The sequence below is a fragment of the Cynocephalus volans genome, chromosome 1, assembly GCF_027409185.1.
Source record: "Cynocephalus volans isolate mCynVol1 chromosome 1, mCynVol1.pri, whole genome shotgun sequence".
NCBI lineage: Eukaryota > Metazoa > Chordata > Mammalia > Dermoptera > Cynocephalidae > Cynocephalus > Cynocephalus volans.
In genome coordinates, this window is record NC_084460.1 from 39,856,671 (window position 1) to 39,878,248 (window position 21,578).

General features: G+C 42.3%; 1 protein-coding gene and 1 non-coding gene across 4 annotated transcripts in view; both read right to left on the bottom strand.

The window, feature by feature from the left end:
- Positions 1-263, bottom strand: part of RIMS4 (regulating synaptic membrane exocytosis 4) — a 63,518-nt gene extending 63,255 nt beyond the window's left edge. For all 3 annotated transcript variants that reach the window (XM_063098197.1, XM_063098191.1, XM_063098188.1), the window contains exon 1: positions 167-263. In XM_063098197.1, coding sequence (XP_062954267.1) covers positions 167-263 — 97 coding nt within the window. The remainder of the gene's footprint in view (positions 1-166) is intronic.
- Positions 264-17,823: 17,560 nt separating this feature from the next.
- Positions 17,824-17,929, bottom strand: LOC134365230 (U6 spliceosomal RNA). The gene has a single exon (XR_010021968.1). It is a non-coding gene; the product is annotated as a U6 spliceosomal RNA (small nuclear RNA).
- Between the last annotated feature and the right edge of the window lie 3,649 nt (positions 17,930-21,578).

Genomic DNA, 21,578 nt, shown 5'->3' on the forward strand with positions numbered 1-21,578 from the left:
GGTCCCGTGGGTGGGGAAGGAGACGCTGGGGGCGCCTCCCCGAGTGGGGTTGGGGGTGGGGAGGAGATAGCGGCCACCTCTAAGAGCGTACCGGGGCGGGGAGGGGGCCTCCGGGTCTGGATCCCGGGAGAGTCCCCGGGGGTCTGGGGGCGGGCCGCGCGCTTACCCGCGTCCTCGTCGTCGAAGGAGTTCATGCACGGGAAGTAGATGGCAAGCGCCTCGAAGGAGGCGGACAGGCTGAGGCGGCTCTGCGAGCGCTCCATGCCCGCGCCGGCGCCCGCCTCGGCCGCGGCGGCGGCGGCGGCGGGCGGCTTGGGCAGCTTGGCCGCCCCATTCTTGACGCGGAGTACGGCGCGCGGCGTGGTGGCGGCGGCCCGGGGTCGGACCGGGGCTCCGCGGCGGGGCTGGCGGGCGCAGCAGGGCCGGCGGGCGGGCCAGGAGCTGGCGGCGCGCGGTGCCCGAGGCGCGCTGTGCTCCCGGCGGTGGCGGCGGCGGCGGCGGCGGAGGCGGCAGCGGTGGCGGCGGCGACAGCGGCGCAGCGCGCTCTGGCCCGCGGCGCCCCCCTCCGGCCGCGCGGGGCGGGCTCGGAGCGGCGCGCCGCAGCCAATCGGCGCCGCCCGGGGGAGGGGGCGCCGCGGGCGGGGCGTGGGAGCCCGGAGGGCGCGGGCCGTGTGCCCTGCCCGCCGCCACCAGCCCGGGCAGGTGCGCGCGCCGGGAGGGAGGCGCCGGGCGAGGCTGCTTGCGCCCCGGTCCTGTGGCCGTATCCTCCCCGCCCCCCGCCCCAAACCTCAGACTCGCCCCACATAATAGGTGTCCAGTCACCGACCCAGACAGGCCTCACCCAGAGACACAGACAAGCTCAGAAGGGACACAGAGCGGCCGGCACAGGCCCCCGCACTCGGCCTCCGGCGAACCTCAGATTCACACAGGCGCCCACAAAGAAGCTCAAACAGGGACCCACACTTCCATGTTCACACTGCAAGATGCACTGCAAGCACCTTCAGACTCATGCACAGACAACTGGACACATATACCCACACACTCGCTCATTCATAGACATTTGGACAAACAGATCCACGGACACATACAGACTCGCACAGAGACCCACACCGACAACAGACACCCTCAGACTTGCACACAGAGACCAGCAGATAAGCTCAGAGTGACAGGCAGGACACCCTTCTCACCCAGCCTCCCACACAGGGAGACCCTCAGGTCACACAAAAACTCACAGAAGTTCAGACGGGCACACACACTCATGCACCTACACTTACAGACACTCTAGAATTCATACATTCAGATGGACACGCGATCCCAGACTCGCACATAGACACACTCGGTGTCCCCTTTGACCATCTGAGCACCGAGCATCAAACACTCTGACAGACCTGGTCAGACTCACAGACACTGAAACACACTCTGGCAGGCTCACACTCACACAGACTCTCCCACATAGACATCCCAAGTGACCCACAGTCCTCAGACTCACACACAGGCTCAGACACTCAGAGCCCCTAGGATAAACAGAGACAAGCCCAATCAGAAGCCCGCACTCCATTCCCTGGTCTTGACCTCAGGATCCCCAATAACCCAGTTGGGTTCCAGATTTCTAACCCTCCCAGCTGTTCCCACACCCTCTTCGTGAAGCATCCTGGTGAGATGGAAAGAGTTCAGGTCTCAGAAAGAGACAGCCAAGTTTCAATCCCATCTGTGGCACTATCTTTCTGGGTGGCCCAGGGCAAAACCCTGTACCTCACTGGTCTATTTCCTCATCTGTGCAATAGGGACAGGAACCCTCCATCTAGGATAGTTGTGAGGATTAACAAAGGTAACATTGGTATTAGTTTTCTATTGCTGCGTAACAAACTAAGTGGCTGAAAAACACCCATTTATTGGTTTATAATTCTGTAGGTCAGAAGTCTGGGCAGCCTCAGATGGGCCCTCTGCTTAGGGCCTCATAAAACACTGGCAAGACTGGGCTCTTATCTGCAGGCTTTGGAGAAGAATCTGCTTCCAAGATTATTCAGGTTGTTGCAGGAGTTCCTCATGGTTGTAGGACTGAGGTCCCTGTTCTTTGCTGGCTGTTGACCAGGAGTTGATCTCAGTGGCTCTCTGGCCCTTGCACATGGCCTCTCCATCTTTAAGGCCAGCATCAGGATGTTAAACCCTCCTCGCCACTTTTAAAGGGCTCTTGTGATAAGATTAGGTCCATCTGGATAATCTCCCTTAGACATATAATTTAACATGATCACGGCAGTGATATCTTATCATCGTCCCAGGTTCCGCCCACACTCAAACAGGAGGGTAGTATACAAGGGTAAGGGTCACTGGGGTCATTCTGACAATTCTGCCCACCACAATATGTAAAACACTTAGCACGGTGCCTGGCACAAGGTAGGTGCTCCTGAGTCCTGCCCCTTTCCAAGAACCAGACCTAAACCTTGAAAGCACACTGGGCAATGGTTATACCTGTTTCTGCACAGTCGACCCCATCTTGGTAAATGGTAGTTCCATTTTTTCCAGTTGTTCAGACCATAAATCTTGGCATCACCCTTGACTCCTCTCTTTGTCTTGCATACCACATTTAGTCCAGCAGCAATTCCTACTGATTCTACACCCAAAATGTATCCAGAAAATGACCACTTCTCTGCCCCAAACTCTCCTATGGCTCCCATCCAACTTATGGTCAAAGTCCAAGTCCTACAAGGTCCTAACTTCTTTGGCTCTGCCACGCTCTGTCATCTCCAGCACTCCTCTGTGGCTCAGACCCACTGAACGTGCTGTTTCCTCTGCCCTTTTAGAGAGCTGTATGGCTCATCTCACAGATGTCTGCTCAAATGTCACTTTCTTGGTGAAGTCTTCCCTCACCCCCTTTTGTAAAGTCGCAAATACCCCTCCCTGAAATGCCAAACCCTCCATACCTTGCTTTATTTTTCTCTGCAGCCCTTATTATCATCTGACACATCCCATATATGTGTGCATGTGGTGGGGGAGTACATATATAGGACAGGACAGCCTCATCTGTCAGAGCTGGACATCAGAGCTGGAAGGAAACAAAGATCATCCAACCCCACATCTGGGAGAGAGGGAAACTGAGGCCCCCAAAGTGTGAGGGATTGCCTAAAGCCACATAGCACATTGGGACAGAGCTGTTGGCAAGTCAGAGGCCTCCTGACCTGGGCCAATGCTCTTCCTACTGTGCTCCAGGTGTGTGCTTACTTGCCAAGAGTGACAGGGGGTCCCTGGGGTCAGTGCGGATGAGGCTGCGGTGTAGAGGAGGAAAGGCAGCCAAGGAAGCAGTCTGACTCTGACCAACAATCTAGGTGGGGGACGTCCTGGTGTTATTTCTCCTTTCTTGCTTAGCTCATGGCTAAAATTTCACCAATAGAGTTTGAGTCTGTAAGTCCTTGATCCTTTGTAAATGTGTGATGTTTCCCCATTGCAAGGCCAGCCACTTGCACCTGAGTACAAATGATGTGTTCTAAGAACAAGTTTGACAGTGGGAGGATGCTTGAGATTATGGATAGGGGAGGTAGTGGATATGCACCCAGAAGAAGGAAGGGAAGGGAAACGAGAGCTGAACTTCCAGTTTGGGCTTCACAGCCCAGTGAGGTAGAGGATGCCAAGGGCCAGACAGCTCAGCGGAGTGAAGTTGAAATATTGCGCCAAGTTTGGATTAAATGCCTGTCCTTATTTTAGCTGTGTGACCTTGGGTAAATCCCTTCAGGGTTCTCATCAAAAAATGAAGATAATTAACACTCATTTTGCAAAGTCTCAGTGAAGATTAGATGTATAGAGAGTGCCTGACATATAGTAGGTACTTCATAGATGCATTCATTGAATCAAACTTCCAGGTGCCCACTGTGTGCTAGCCATTGCATCCGGCTGTAGGAATACAGCGATAAATACAACAGACCTGGGCTCTGCCTTCATGGAGTTTACAGTTTGGCAACATTAAACAAATAAGTATGCCAATAATTATTTAAGTACAATATTATTTAATAGTTTAATTGTAATAATAATTTTAATTACAACTCTGGTAAGTGCCATCAAAGACAGCTGTCTGTCTGCTTCATAGTACCTGTGTAGCGTGTGCACCCGCGAGTGGGTGGGTGGGTGTGTGGCTGAGAAATCTAATCCATCCTGAGGGGATCAATGGGGAAGTGATGTTTAAGCTGAATATAGCACCTACTACATGCCTGGCACTGTTCTTGGCCCTGTTTATCAGTAAATAAAATAAAGTCATTGCCCTCATATTTGCATTTAAAAATAATCTTGGGGCTGCTCTGAGGGGCATGGATTTGAGTGAATTCAGACGGTTACCTGACCCCTTCTCCTCACAGAAGTCATGATTTGAACAAGAAAGCCGTTGATTGTTTCTCTGCTTCCTCAGCAGAGGAAGATGGCTGAGAAAGAATGTCCCTGTGAAAGGTGATGTGGAGGAGGGTAAGGGACCGCAGGTCCCAAGGCCAGGTGGAAGACTGTGGTCGAGACTTGGGTGAGAAGTAACAAAGTTCGAGGCCAAGGGGAGAGCTGAGCCTGAGAAAGCTGCAGAGATCACTTGAACAGGATTAGGTGACAGACTGGACAGGGTGAGTGTAAGGAAGGAAAAGGAGGAAAAAGGCACTGTCAAGCTTCTGAGCACCAAGAGGAAACAGCACATGTGGATGGAATCCCTCCTCTCCATGCACCCTCCTCTAAGCTGAAGCCCTGAGGGAGGCGACCCTTAAATTCTGCATATTTAGCAAGACCCAGGTGAGTGGCTTTCACCTACAGAAGGTGAGAAGTGGCTGGAATGTAGCTAAACCTATAGGGGATCCTGTTGCTTCTTTGTCAGAGAGAGGACTGATCTTTGTGTTCTGCCTGCTGGGGTAGACGTGTGTGTGTGTGTGTGTGTGTGTGTGTGTGTGTGTGTGTGTGTGTGTGTGTGTGTTACATCTCTACTTATGTGTGCATGTCTCTGGATGGGAGGGCATTTCTGCATATCTATGTCCTTGTCTGAGTGGCAATGACCTTGTCTCTGAGCGTATCCTTGAAAGATGTGTGTCCTAGTGTTAAGTGTGTCCAGTCTGGCTTTAAATGTAACATGCATCCTGGTCTTTTTATGTACTTGTATGTGTGTGTGTGTGTGTGAGTGTGTTGAGTAAGAGAGAGACACACAGAAGAGAGTGCTTATCCTGTCTTTGTGAGCACATGATCCATGTGTCCTGATCTTTGTGTGGTTCTGCATCTGCTTGAGTGGTTATGTAGTTGTGTCTTGTATCAATGATGTGTCCTCTGTGTCTGCCTTGTCTCTAAGTGTATCCGAGTGCATGTGTTTGTATGTGTGTAACTGAGTTGTGTTGACCATATTTGGGTAGAGTGTAAGATTTCTGTTCTTGTCTCTGTGTGTGTATATCTGCCTCTCTTTGCATCCTGCTCAGTATGAATACATTCTTGACTGTGTGTGAATGTTGCTGGGTGTGAACTTGTCCATATTCATGACTGGTAGCTTGAGAGGGGACTCTTGTATTTTCATGGAGTAATCTCTGCCTTCAGGTGGCTAATATATGACTTAAAGCTGATGCAGATAGAGGTATTAAGATCTTTCATGAACTCCAAGTCCCGTAGCTACTTACCTAACCACTAATTTATTTTGCCATCTATCCATCCATCCTATCTATCTCAATTGCACTGACATTTAGTTACTATGTAGTTTATCTCTCTTAGGCAAATTACTAAATTTCTTAGCGTCTCAGCTTTCTCATCTTTAAAATGGCGATGGGTAAGGAAACTACCTGATAAGGCTGGGGGTGTGGGACGGGGATTAAAGTGAGATCGTGCAGATAAAACACTTAACATTTCGCAGCACATAGTAAATGCTCACTGCATTAACTATTATTATCATGTCATTGTGATCAGTATATTTCAGCAAATTCTCATCAACGCTTTACTAAGGGACACTCCTGAGCTAGAAGCTGGTGAGGTTATTGAGTGCCTGCCTCACCACCTTCTTGGGAAGCCTCGGATAAAGCCTGTGCCCTCTCTGAACCCATAGAATGGGTAGAATACCCTTACCCTACCAGTAATATCTCACCATTTGGTGAGGGACCTTATTACTAATTTTATTTTTTAATTATTTTTGGTGGCTGGCCAGTTCAGGGATCCGAATCCTTAACCTTGGTGTTATAACACCACACTCTAACCACCTGAGCTATATTTTTTAAACAAAAAGAAAAAGAAAAAAGAAAAAAAGAACAGGTTAAGAGGGATGATTTCTTCGCCAGTAAATAATCACCACTTTGAACAAGAGACAGACAGAGACAGAAAAAGAGACAGAGACTACAAAAGAGACATAGGACACCATAACAGGGAGACACAAAGAGACAACAAAAGAAGTGGAGGTGGAAACAAGAGAGAGGGAATGACACAGTTGGAGACAGGGAGACAGAGGGAGTGAAGTCAGGCTTCACTGCAGACCTGGTTCTGGCTGCCCCAAAGCAAGGCTGTAGTAGCCCCGTGGCAAGGACTGGTCTCTTCTCAGGTCACCCTCAACCAACACACTCTCACATACATATGCACACACACTCACATGCTCAAACACACACACTCGCATGCACATATACTCACAGAGTGGAGGAAGAGGCAGGGGCCTCAAGGTAGGGGTGGACTCCGGCCATCAGGAACCGCCTGTGTGAACTTAGACAATGCCAAGCCACATCTCATTTGGAGCTCAGTTTCCTCATTTGGAAAATAAGTCCACGGACCTCATTCAGTGGTTTCAAGGCTAAATGGGATAACGGATGGGAATGAGTTTTAGAAATAATGGAAAATTTTGGAAAAGAAACTTTGGAACTAGACAAGCTAATTTTATAGTTCATAAGGAAAAACAAACATGTAAAAGTTGTCAGGAAAAATATGGGGTTGGGTAAAGTAGGGAAGAATAATGAGAGATTATGAGCCCTGTCAGGCAGTAAAACATTATGAAACTACAGTAAGTTTTTTAAAAAGCTAAAAAAAAGATGAATTCTTTATATAAAGAGTTCTTTCAAAACAGTATAAAAAAGCCATTGCTCCGATAGGAAATGGACAAAGGACATTAACAGATAATTCACAGAAAAAGAAATACAAATGACATATAAATAGCAAAAAGTTATTCAGTGTTTCTCACAATTAAGGGAAGACCAATTAAAACAAAAGTGAGCCATCATTTTCTACCCATTGGTCTAACAAAAAAGAAATTGCTTGAAAACAAACTGTATGGGAGAGAGAGTGGGGAAATAGACACAGTCACACATTGTTGGTGGGAGTATATATTAATTGATGGAAACTTGGGAGATTAATTTGGTAGTATATATCAAAATATTTAAATCCACAAACGGTTTAATTTAGCAATTCATCATTTTTTAAAATTTCAATTTAATTTTTTAATTTTATCATTACACGATGTAAACATTTTTTGTGGCCTTTTACCAAATTCTCCCTACCCCTCCCTCCCCCAGCAATTCACCATTTAACTTAGCAATTCAACATTTAACACAGCAATTTTTCTTCTAATAATTTATTCTATACTCTACATATATACTTGCACATTTGCATGAAGGTAATATATACAAGAATATTTTTGTAGTATTGTTTATAATAGCAAGAGACAGAAAGCAAGCTAAGTGCCCACAGTACATCCATAGGAGAATTCTACAGTCATTAAAAAGAACAAGATAGATCTCTATGCACTGATATCCTAGATATATAACAAAATAAAAAAGCAGTGTTTGAATAGCAAGTATAGTATGATCCCATTTGTGTCCCAAAAAAGATATAGATGTACGTATTTAGATATATATCTTTGAATAGGCACACAAATTTCAGGAGTGTTACATAGGAAGCTATTAATGGTGATTTCCTTAGGGAAGTGAAACTGAAAACTTTTGGGTGGAAGTCAGTGTCTTTTGCTTTATGCTCTTCTCTATGACGTGATTTATTTATTTATTTTCCATGAGCATGCATTGCTTTGAGTAAAATAATTTTAAGTACATTTTTCACCTAAAAAAGGAGTCGGAATCAACGATAAGTAAATAACTAAGGAGTAATTGTGTTACTTGGGCCAAGGTAACATGCTAGCTTCCTGTTACCTATGACTTCGGTAACATGGATTAGGCTCAGAATCATAACGAGTTGGTGACAGACTGAAAGCAGGTGAAGCAGATACCCTTGGGACCACCCTCAGGGTGGGAGCATGCTTCACTGCCGATCTCCTGGGAGTGGAGAAGTAGGCTAGGCTGCCCAAAATAACCACCTGGCATTTCCCAAGCCATCACTTCCTCTCCTGAGCCAAGGAAGGCCCCGGCTGGGTAGAGAAAGTGGACCCTTCATTGCAAGATCAGAACCTTTTCCTACTGCATTGTCCCCACCTGCTCACCTCACCCCCAATCAGGCAACACTGACATCCCACCTGTCCCTTGACAGCACTCAGACCAAAAGAAGGAGAGAGCTGGGGTCTGGAAGCCTAGAGCAGGATTAAGATCTGCTCTGCCACAAGTTTGTGGTTGTGACCTTGTGGAAGCCATTCTCTCTTTCTGGGCCTCAGCTTCCCCACATGTAAAAAGGGGGATAGGATGATTGTCTCCCAGCCGTAACATCTTATCGAGTCTAATTTGGTTTGGGTGCTCTTTCCACTTCTGTAACTGACTCCCTTGAGTTAGGTAGTCATGGGTCCAAATCTTAGCTCTAAAAGTCACTAGCTGTATAACACTGGGCAAGTCACTTCATCTCTCTGAGCTTTAGTTTGCTCACCTGTAAAACAGTATCTCATAGGGTAGTTGGAAGATAGAGTATGTAAAGCATTAGAACTGTACGTGGCACATAGTAGTAGCTCAATAGATAAGAGCCATTATCATCATCAACCAGAGTGTCACTTGGCCTGTCCTACTCAGAAGTAGGCCTGATTAAAGACCTTTCTCACTCTGCCTCCCACTCTGCACCCAACAGCTCTCTTAGCCCAGGAGGATCATGTGCTGTGATCCAGGAATCAATCAGCATAAAACCTTATCCTTGCTACTGAACTCATGTGGAGGCAAAGGTTAATGTGTGACCCCATCCAAATCACCCATGAGTATTATAATTAGTAAAGACTGAGCATCTGGGATGGTCAGGAAAGTTTAGTGCATGGGAAGGATTTTTAGATAGGGGCCTCTTGGAATTCATCTGGGTTTTATTTGCAATATCTTTTCCAGGAGTGATACCTTCCCTCCAGGTACTGTGACAAGCCCTTAAGATTTAGGGAAGGAGTGCATAAAGAGAATTTTCAGTGCCACGTAATTATGCTACCTGTGTAGGCTCTGATTTAGCCACCATGTGGGATTGTCCCCAAAAGAAGAAACTGGATACTCCCCCACCTTCTCTATCTCCACCCCACAGACCCATCCCAAACTGATACCAAATGAGTGGGCTCTCTCTCCTTGCTGTGCCATGTACCTTCTCTAACCCTGGCTTTTGTGTACCCTTGGACCTCAGTTTCCTTATCTGTATAACAGAGGCAGTTTTCTGTGGGGGGTAACATTTATAAAGCAAATGTATTTCACAGGGCCTAGCTTCCAGGACCCTGTAATTTCAGGTGTGGCCCAACTTTTAAAAATTACACATAGAAATGTTAAGCTTGCAAAAGACAGGAAACTTTCCCCAGGCTAAAGTCTCTGCTGTAGATAAAGAATTGTAACACAGCAAAATTGCTGGCTCAAAGGGCAGATGTCTTTGGTGCAGGTTACCCTACTGATTGATATGTTGAGAAAGTTGCTCAATTGTTGTGTAAATATACTGAAGAAATTGCTGTAGGAAAAGAAAGTGTTTGCTAAGAACAAACTTTTGTTGGTGGATTGACTTAACCTTTTACAAACTGCATTATGGAATGTCACTTTATTTCACTGATGTTACTAGTTTCCATTGTTAAAAGTATACTTAGCCATAACTCTGCCCATGTCCTTGTGTTCTTTGTAATGATCAAATCAACTGAATTTTCTTGTGAAACTTCCTTGTCTTTACAATAAAAGGGAGAAGCTAACTTTGAATCAGGGCTGTCACATTCAGCTTTCTCTTCTAACAGGAGAGTTGCAGAAAGACAGTCACTTTGGGGCTTCTCACTGCTCAGAAGAAATGGGCTTTGAGTAATCCTTTGCATCTCCATCACCCTGGGGAAGAGGTGACAGTTTTCAAAGTGCTTACCTATCTGTGATATCACTTCACCTTTGAAACAATGATTGTTGATTAAAGAAGTACGGGAGAAATAGCAGGAGTGACAGTCTACTCACTTGGGGTCAGAGTAATCTTGGCTTCACAGAATGAGTTGGAAAGTGTTACCTCCTCCCCTACTTTTGGAAGGAGTTTGTGTAGGACTGATATTATTTCTTAAATGTTTAATAGAATTCAGCAGCATTTTCATCTAGATCTGTTGTTTTCTTTCTGAGAAAGGCTAAATTATGAATTAAATGTACTTAGTAGATTTAGGACTATTTAGATTTTCTGTTTCTTTTTGTGTCTGTTTTGGTAATTCATGTCTTTTCAGGAATTTGTCCATTTTATCTAAGTTGTTGAGTTTGTTGGCATAAAATTGTTCAAAATATTCCCTTACTATCTTTTTAATGTCTGTAGGATCTTTAATGCTGTCCCCTTTTTCATTCCTGATGTTGATAATTTGTGGTTTCTCTCTCTCTCTCTCTTTTTGCTTGTTGGTTATTGATCTTTTCAAAGAATCAGCTTTTGATTTCATTGATTTTTTTAATATTGTTTTTCCATTTATATTTTATCAAAGCCCATTCACTGGGGCTGAAGGGCAGGGGAGGTTGCCAGGAGACTTTGGGGACTGGAGATCTACCCCAAAGCAAAGAACAGCAGCCAGCCCTTGAGGTCCTAGATGCTTTGCTCCAAAGTGTGGTAGAGAGATCTCCCAGCCCAATCAAGGGGAAGTAGTCTATAGGAGAATTAGGGTGGAGATGAGTTTCCAACTTAGAAGTAATTTTTAAAAATGAATGCAAAAATGTAATATACTTGCTGTAAAAAAAAAAAAATCAAGCAGTACAGAGTATATTAATCCACTCAGGCTGCCAAAGATTGGGTGTCTTAAACAACATAATTTTTTTTTCCTCACAGTTCTGGAGTCTGGGTAGTACAAGATCAAGTTGCTGGCCAATTTAGCTCCTGGTGAAGCCTCTCTTCTTGGCTTGCAGATGGCCGCCTTCTCACGTGCTCACATAGCCTTTCCTCAGTGGGTGCTCACAGAAAGAGATATTTCTCTGTCTCTTTCTTCCTCTTTTTTATGTAGTTACCAATCCTATTGGATTAGGACTCCACCCTTATGAACTCATTTATTCTTAATTACTTCCTAAAAGCCCTATCTCCAAATATAGTCACATTGGGGGTTAGTGCATCAACATATGAATTTCAGGGGGACAAAATTCCATTTACAGCATCAATCAAAATCAAACAACTCCTCTGAAATGACTATGTTATAAATACACCTGTGGAGATCACCCGGATCAGGATATACAATATTTGCTGCACCACAGAAGCTACCTTCTCAATCAACACTCTTGCCCCCAGAGGTCAACTAGTCTGGCCTCTATCATTATAGATTTGTTTTACATGTTCTTGAAGTTCATGTTAATAAAATCATTTACTATTTAATTTTGTTTCTAGTTTCTCTATCTCATCTTTATGTGTGTGAAATTCATCCATATCATTGCATATAATTCTAATTCATTCTTTTCCACTTCTGTATGGTATTTATTCAATTATATGAATATATCATAATTTATTTACCCATTCTGTTATTTGATGGATACTATGGACACTTTATGGTTATTATAAATAAAAACTACTATGAACATTTTCATACATGTTTTGCTGTTGTTGTTTTGTGGGAATATATGCACTCATCTCTCTTTGATATATACCTACATATCAAATTGCTAATTATAATGTAATTATATACTTATCTTTAGAGGGTACTTCTAAGCAGTTTTAGAAGTAGTAATACTGATTTTACTCCTATCAGCAATATATGAGGAATTCCAGTTGCTCCATATCCTCACCAACATTTTGTATTGTTAATCTTTTTAAGTTTTAGTTATTCTGGTGGATGTTGTAGTGATTTCTCTTTGTGATTTCACATTTAGTTTTCATACTAACATCTATGATATGTCTTAAATTGTTTAGAGTACTGTTTGAGGAAAGGAGTCAAGGTTTCTTTTTTGTCAACATAAATATCTAATTGATGTAAAACCATTTATTGAAAAAGCCATTCTTTCCCCATTATGACCCCTTTGTCATCAATCAGGGGACTGCATGGATATATTTATGGACTTAGATGACTAACATTTAGATGTACTTCTTTCCAGATCTTTCATCATGCAGAAAAATTCACTCACTTTTAAATTGACAGGATCAGGTTTCATCACTTTTTATAAATTATTCATTATAGCATCAATAAATATGCAGAGTAGTCCGTAATGGGATGTCTCTAAGTTCCAATAATTTAATAATTCCTTTGTTGATGACAGTTGGGTGGTATCTAGTTTAGAATATTACAAACAACTCTGTGAAGAACATCCACGTATATATCTCATCGCACAGTTGGCCTATTAATTCCTTAGAATTTATTTCTAGAAGTGGCAAAGTAAGACCAAAGGCTGTGTGCATTTTACATATTGACATTTACTAAAATTGCTCTCCTAAAATGCTATAACCTCCACCAGTATATAATATTTCATGGCAAAATTAAAAAACACATCCTCCCCCAACCTGTGATCTCCCCAACACTTCTTTTTTCTTCTCTTGCCTTTCGTTGCTGTCTTTATAAAATAGAATAACTAATTGAGGCAGAGATTCTCAGAGATCATAGAGTTCATAGGATTTCCGTAACTCTCTTATAAGCACTGCTAGACTGCAATTAGAAGGGGCCCATGTGACTGAGGTCTGGATACTGGAATGTGGGAGGATGTGATGATACAGCCACTTCCAGGCATGGCCCTTAAAACCCTGGAGAAGGCTCCAAGACCTACAGGAGGACAGAGCCACAAAACAGAAGTTGACTGGATGGCTGATGACTACACAGAGCAGCAAACACACACACACACACACACACACACACACACACACACACACAGACCCAAATTAGGCTGATATAAGCAAGAAATAAAATTTTATTGTCTTAAGTCACTGTGATTTCAGAGTTGATTTTTTACAGCAGTTAGCCTACCCTGGCGACTCCATTCACTACTGTGCACTTGAACTGGGAGGAGAAATTAAGTTGGGGCTAAAGGAGCCTTGTCTGGGCTTTGGGCCATGTGACAAAGAAAGCCAGACTTCCCAGAGAAGCAGGAGAGTAAAGAAAAACTCCATAGAAATGACAGAGAAAATGCAGCTATGAAAACAGAGAGAGGGCCACCTTGGTGCCTGAGATTTCAGTTCCCAATCCTATTATTTCATGAGGTCGTCTGAAACACGTGTAGTGGGTCGCTTACCCAAATCCACCTTCCTGCCGTTGCTCTGTTTTGTTTGTTTGTTTTTGGCTTTTTGTGGCTGGCTGGTACAGGGATTGAACCCTGGACCTTAGTGTTGTCAGCACCATGCTCTAACCAATTGAGCTAACCGGCCAGCACACCTTGCCTGTTTTTATTTGAATGAGTCCCCTCTGCTACATAGCCATTCCTCTTGCTGGTGTTTGGTTTACGAATATGACTCAATTTTGACCACAGCAATGTGAGTGAAGTTTGCAGGGACAATGAATTGCTAGGAAAGTTTCCCTCATCTTGAAAAGTAGACACGTAGTGGGAAATATTACCTTTTCCATTGCTGGGCAAACATTCATTGCAACAAAGAGAGAAGCTAAATGAGGACAGAGCTGAAATACTGGATGGCAGAGCAGGTAAAGAAAGATCCCAAATCCTTAATGATGTCATTGAGCCACTGAATTAACCAAACTTGGATCTGCCCTACTTAGTGGCTTAGTGTAATTGTTAGTCTACGCATTTCATTATTGTTTAATACATTGTGCTTTGGGCTTTTTGTTTTATGTTTTTGTTACCAAAGCATCCTAACAGAAACACCCACCTGACTATATTTCCTGCCAGTGACCTCTTTGACATTCTCCTGCATCCCTTCAATAAAACTCCCTCCTTGTTTTGTTTCTTAAAACTAAATAACCTCAGACTCAGCCAGAGCTTCTCCAAGTCACCCCCAAGTATAGATTTTAATGGCAGGTGCATTTGTTTCTGATTCAGGGAGGAAAGAATCAGGCAGTAGCAAGGAATGTTTCTCCACGGGAAAACAGGTGGAGGGAGAGTGAGGTAATTGTAGCATCTCCCCAGCCTTGTGTCTCTAAACCAGGCTGATTCAGTCACACTTGGATAGTAAATATTTATGGAGCACCTCCTTTGAGCCAGACACTGTTCTAGGTCCTAGGGAGTGCAGAAGACAATGCTCAAACAGACAAAAATTTCTGTCCTCATGGAACTAATGTTCTACTGGGAGAGAAACAGACAATAAAGAAGATAAATAAGTAAAAAAACCATAGTGTTTTACACGTAAGTGCTATTGGAAAGGGTATATAAAGCAGAAAAGGAAGAGAAATGGTAGTGTCTAGAGAGGGCTTTATAATGTTATACAGATGGTCTGGGAAGGCATCATGAGAAGGTGACACTGGAGTAAAAAGACCTGAAAGGAATGACTCATGCATATATCTGGAGAAAGAGTGTTACAGGCAGAGGGAACAGCATGTACAAAGGCCCTGAGGTTGGAGCACACCCGGTGTGTTGGGGAAATGGAACGGAGGCCAGTGCAGTGGGTATAGATGAATGAAGCGGAGGTGGTAATACATGGAGTCGGAAAGGTAATGAGGGGAGGAGTGGGAAGACAGTAGAGTCCTTGTGGATTTGCACAATATTCCTATGCCATAAGTAGTATCACTCCTTAAATTGGCTTACTTTTTGTTTAGATACATTTGAGATGAAAATTTTATATATCACTACAATAAATGAAGAACCAATATCACTTGCCACAAATAGAAGATAACCAAATAAATAAATACAACAAAACTGAAACATTATTAGGTTATAGAGAGATACTGTGGCTTACAGAAAACTTGAGTCTGATTGACAGTTTTAGAGAAGTGATAAGACATACTAGCACCAAATGGAGACTTTCTCTGTGATGCTATTTAGTGTTATACTACCTAGAATCATCTTGCATCCCACTAGGTAGCATGACCAACTGTTCTGGTTTCCCAGGATGAACTTGCAGTGCTATAATCGGGACCAGACACACCAGGACAGTTGGTCATCCTACCACAGCCCACGCTGTAGCCTAAGACCATCTGGCTTCAGCTCGCCCTTCTCTAGGTTGTCTCCGTGGTAGACCCTCTCTAAGATGATCCTGGCCTGCTGGTGTTCATACCCTTGTGTAATCCCCTCCCCTCAAGCATGGGTAGAACCTGTGACTTGCTTCCAACCAATAAAATATGGCAGAAGTGATAGGATGTCACTTCCACGATTAGGTTCCACAGAGGATGGTGACCTCCACGTTGCTGACATAACTCTCTCCGTTGCTGCTCAGCTTGCATGCTTTGATGATGGAAGTAGCCATGTTGGGGAAACCCAAGGGCAATCTCTGGCCAACAGCCACCTGGGAATCAAGCCCCTCAGTCCAAAAGCCCTTGAGGATCTGAATGTTGCCAACAACCATGTGAGCTTGGAAGCAGATTCTTCTCTCATCGAGCCTTCAGATGACACGTTGGCTGACATATGGATTGCAGCCTTGTGAGAGACCCTGAAGCAGAGGACCCAGCTAAGCTGTGCCCAGACTCCTGACCCACAGAAACTGAAATAATTCATGTATCTTTTTAAGCAATTAAGTCCGTGGTCATTTGACACTCAGCACTTCACAACTAATACACCTTTTCTGTCTAGTGCTTCTCTAGGTCCTAACCATTTGCATGGCTCATTTATGGACCCTGATGACTTGAGGCTGTTGCTCAGCTTCCCACATCTGACTCTCAAGGAGCCCTGCCCTATTCATACTGGCTGCGTCCAGTTGAAGGAGACAGTGGCCGAGGTTCCTCTTGGTGGACAGAACTCAGTATCCATCCATATGTTAGGGGATCTTTACTCCCAGCCTGATGAGCAGGAGAGCGGTGGGAATATAAGGCCTGGAGATGTTGGAGTCCAGGCCATGGGAGGCCCAGAGACTGGCAAGCTGCTTGCAGGACACAGGGCTCTGGCCACTGGGCTCGAGGCAGAGACAAGACTCTGCACCTTTAACTGCTCCCTCCCAGCCATGCCCCAAACTGCTGAGTCCCTGTAAATCTGCAAGGCCTTCTATTTTCTACGCCTTGTTTTTCACCCTCCCTGCTTCTGACCTTCTTGCCCATTTCCTAGAGTCCCATCCTGATGGTTTTGTGCTTGGTTCTCTCTTCTTGGCCTAGTTCCTTCCATTTGACAAATCATCTAGACAGCCTGCCTAGTTTGCAAATCAAAATCAATTAATTTTATTACAAAAATAATTCTTGCACATTTTAAGAAAGTTAGGGAAAAACTAAAAATAAGCACAAAGAAAAAAATTGAATATCACCTTAATCATACCACCCAGAGATAGCTACTTTTAAACTTGATGTGTTTTCTTCCTTATTTCTTTAACCATATATCATATAAACGCGTTTTTAATGGTATCACACTGCAACTGGTTTCATGGCCTGTGGAGTTTTTTTGGTTTCTGGTTTTTTTCACTTTGCTTTCTGTCATAAACATTTTCCCACAGCAATAAATATATCTCCATGTCATTATTTTACCTTACTAAATCATAGTCTATATTATTTAACTAACCCGTACTGTTGGATATGTATATTATTCCAGTTTTTTGCTCTCATGTTAAAGTTTAAAGACATATTCTTGCAATTAGATGCTGAACACATTCATGATGACTTCGCTAGAAGTGCTACTGCTGGGTCAAAAGGATGCATGTTTTCAAGGCTTTTAATAAATATTGACAAATTTCCCCTAACAATGTTGTACCAATGTTCACTCTCTCTAGGAGCATAGGACATCACTCCCCAACCTCATTCTCTAAAACTAGCTACAGTAGTTTCTTTGAGATTCTTTTGTTTGTTTGTTTGCCATCAGCAATCCCATAATTTCACACCTTCCATTCCCCATCGCCAACAGTCACCTACTCTGATGTATTAAATGCGTGAACTTAGAAAATCCAACCTCAAAATCTTTATTTACATATATGTGTGTCCACAAGCAATATGTTTGGAAGGGCCATGTTTAAACCCTCTGTAAATGCTATTTATTTTATTCTGTTGCCCCTTTTCTTCAGTCAATTCTGTTTTTGAGATCTGTGTTAATTTATATAACTCTAATTTATTCATTTTAAATACTGTTTAATTTTTGTCTTCATTTTTGTTTGTTTGTTTGTTTTGGGTGGCTGGTGCAGGGAACCACACCCTTGACCTTGGTGTTACAAGGCTGTGCTCTAACCAGCTGAGCCAACTGTACAGCCCTCTTCATTTTTTACGTTCATTTTCAGACTAACATAACTTGTTGCCCTCATTTTGCTATTATAAACAATGCTGTGATGAACATCTTCGTATCCATATTATTTTTACTAGAGTTTCCATGCAAAAGTGGGATTGCTAGTTAGTAGCATCGGCAGTGTTGCTCAAACTTTTTTGACTGTGACTGGCAATAAGAAATACATTTTACACCATAATCTCCACATACACAAGTAAAACAAATGTTTTATGAAATAATCCTTATCTTTATTACTAGAAAAGCATTCTGATGTGTTTTCCTTTTTAAAAATATGGAACATTTCACGAATTTGCATGTCATATTTGTGCAGGAGCTGTGCTAATTTCTCTGTATTGTTCCTATTTTAGTATATGTGCTGCTGAAGCAAGCACAATTCCAATATGTTTTATTCTACCTAATTCCACTTCCTTTTTAAAATGTTAATCACAACTCACTAAACTACTTTTACAACATATTAATGGATCATGGCCCACAATTTGAAAAACAGTAGATTAAAATATATTTGGCTTCACTAAATACTTTGAAATTACTGTTCAGAGTGGATACACTAATTTACAAGGCATTATTAGGTTCTCATTTCCCTATATCTTAGCCAGCACTTGATTTTATCTTTTTTTTCTTTTTGCCAGTCTGATGATCAGTGTGTCATTGTTATTTTAATTTTTTTTTCTCTAATTACTAATAAGTTGAGCTTCTCTTCATATGTATATTCACTATTTGAGTTCCTCAGAGGGTGTGTTTGCCTATTTTTCATATTGGGTTGCTGGATTTTTTTCTTGCTGATATATTGCTGAGTTTCTTATATAGCTTAAATTTTAATCCTTTGATTGTTGTTGTTGAAAATATAGTGAAAATACCTTTTCCCAGTCTGTTAATCATTTGTTTACTTTGTGATGTCATTTACTGAGCAGAAAACCATCAATCATTTTCTTTATGGTTTGGACTTTCTGTATCTTATTTGAGAAATGTTTCTCTAACCCAGTATCATAAAGATGCCTTTAATTTTTTTATAGCTTCTTAAACTATCTGAAGTTTATTTTCATATGGTGTGAGGTAGGATCTACTTTTATTTTTTTCCATACAGCAAGCCATTTTCTCCAACACCATTAAATAAGCCATCATTTGCCTACTGATTTCTGTTGCCACCTGCATCACATACCAATTATCCACACATGGGTCTGTTTCTGGATTCTTCTCTTCCGTTCCATTAGTCCATATGTTCTTGCATTAATAGCACATGTTGAAAAATCAAATGACTTTATAATATATTTTCATAAGTGGTAGGGAGATCTCCTACCTTTGCTCTTATTTATTTATTTTTTTCCTTAGAGATAGCAGGTAGGATTTTGCTCTTATTTTTGAGAATAGTTGTCTTAGCTACTCATGTAACCTTATTCTTTCAGAAATATTTTATAATTTTTTAACCTAATTCCTCTCCCCCAAATATTTAGTAAGAATTACATGAGTTGACACTATTACAATTTTTTTTTTTTTTTACCATATACAGACATAGTGTATTTATTTATCCATATACAGACATAGTGTATTTATTTATCCAGGTCTTCTTTTATCTCCTTTAATAGGTTTTCTCTGATATACTTAACTTAATTTCTAGGTAATTACTTTTCTTTCTGTTTTTCAATCTCTAATTTAATAGGTAGAAGTGGTATTTGTTGCAGGACAATCAGGTTTTTAATATACTTCCCTTCATGACCCTGCCTCCTGGATCACCTCTTCAGCCAGAGATGACACCAAAGATCTCAGAAATGCAGATCCAAATGCAGATTGAATTATGTCCCCCAAAACTCACTGAAGATTGAATTGTGTCCCCAAGTTTTATGTATAAGAAACTTAGCCCCCACTGTGACTGTTAAGAAGGTGGGAAATCTTATTATGGTTATTAAAAGGTGGAGCCTTGAAGAGGTGATTAGATTATAGGATCACACCGTAGTGCGTGGATTAAAAAGGTGGTCAGAGGCATGTTTCTGAGAGTTTTAAGAGAAGAGGAGAGTCTCTCTCTCTCTCTCTCTCTCTCTCTTTGCTTTCTCTGCTTCCATAATCTTGCAATGTGAGATCCCTGAGTCACTGTCGCCACCACCAGATGGACTTTGGGCTTCCCAGCCTCAGAAACGAAAAGCAGTACATTTCATTTTCTTTATAAATCACCCAGTTTCAGGTATTTTGTTATAAGCAACATAAATGGACTAATACACTCAGTCTGGCAAAGTGTGGGGAAAAAGGCCTAGTCAGATAGCGAGGAACCCCGGCAAGAATGATGCAGAAGCTCAAACCTAGAAGAACCATGAAATCAGGCTGACCACCAAGGTGGAAACTTGGGAACAGGAACTGTGGCCCATGCAGGATGGAAGAGGTTTCTTAAATTAGGCAGTATTTCAGTTATTGAAACACCAGCCCATGTCCCAACAGAAAAAATGACAAAAGACCTGACCAGGCAAATTTCCAAATGAAGAAAAACAAACAACCAATATGAAAAAGAAAATGTTCAACCTCACTAGAAAGCAAAATAACAATAAGGGATTTTTTCCCCTGTCTCATTGGCAAGGTTTCCTTTTTTCTTTCCTTCTTTCCATCCTCCCTTCCTTTCCTTATTTCTTTCTATAGACACTCATTGTTGAGAAAGTGGTAAAGGGCACTTTCAAGTACAGCTGGTAGTTCTGTGAATTGGCACAGCTTTTGTGAAGGGCAATCTGGCAGACTGTATTAAAAAAATCCTAAAAACAAGCATTCTTTTTGATCCAGAATCCTACTTCCAGGAATTTTTCCTAAGGAAATAATTAGAAGTGAACACAAAGATGAATAATAGCAGCTTAACATTTACTGAGTGTTCACTCTGTGCCAAGCGATATGCTAAGCACTTTACACTTAACTCATTTAGCCCTTGCAGCAAATACGACTTGGTGTGTATTGTTGGGTCCATTTTTAGGTAGGGAATCTGAGACTTGAAGAAGCTCAAGAAGTTCAAGAAGCTGGCAAGTGAGAGGCTAGGGCTCAAACTCTGACCTCTTTAACTCCAAAACTCATGCTCTGAACCATCTTCTTATTCTATCCTCTGGAAAACTGTGTGTAAAAAAGGTGCTCTACATAGCACTGTTTAAAATAGCAAAATTCAGAAATGCATTAAATGTGCAATAATTGAGAAATAATTAAATAAATCGTGTAGAATCATATGATAAGACACAGAGTCTTTAAAAATAAGTTTTGAAAGAATAATGACATGGGGAAATACTCATGATACATTAAGTGAAAAAAGATGATGTAAAACAGTTATGTCCTATTTTAATTTTAAAAATGCATATATGCTATTTTTATGAAGTTCTAAATTAGGAAAGACTGGTCTGTGGTGATCAAGGTTGAAGGGGTGAAGGGTTGTCAATTGGGAAGCCCACTGGGGTGCTGGAAATGTTCTATATCTTTACCTGGGTCCAGGTTGCCTGGGTGCATATATATGTAAATATTAATCCAGTTGTAGAGTTAAAATTTGTATGCTTTATATAAATTTATGTAAGTTATGTCTCACTAGAAAATACATAAATGCATAGAAAAAGTCCTGGAGGAAAAGAACAGAAAAATGTTAGCAGTGATAGTTGCTTAGTGTAATTTTTATTTTATTCTTTATGTAACCATGTTTTCCTTCTACCATTTTGTTTTTCACAATGAGCCTGTATTATCTTTATAATTAGAAAAAAAATAATGCCAAGTTCATCAAGGGACAGGGTGTGGGGGAAGCCCATGAAAGCCAGGCTGTAATCCAGACCTGGAACCCTAGAGGTAAACAGAGCAGTTCAAGGTTTCCAGTCCTGGCCGCCCACCTGAGTCTGGTCTTGTAGGCAGAATGCCATCGTTCCAGGCTACAGAGAATGGAGGAGAGAAGCCCAGCACCTGCCCTGCTTGGAAGGTAAAAGTGAGTGAGAGGCTCTCAAGAGTCTTAGATGGACTAGAAGCAACATCCTTAAGACAAATTCCTCTGATTTTAAAACCCAGCTGGGTGAATGCTGCACA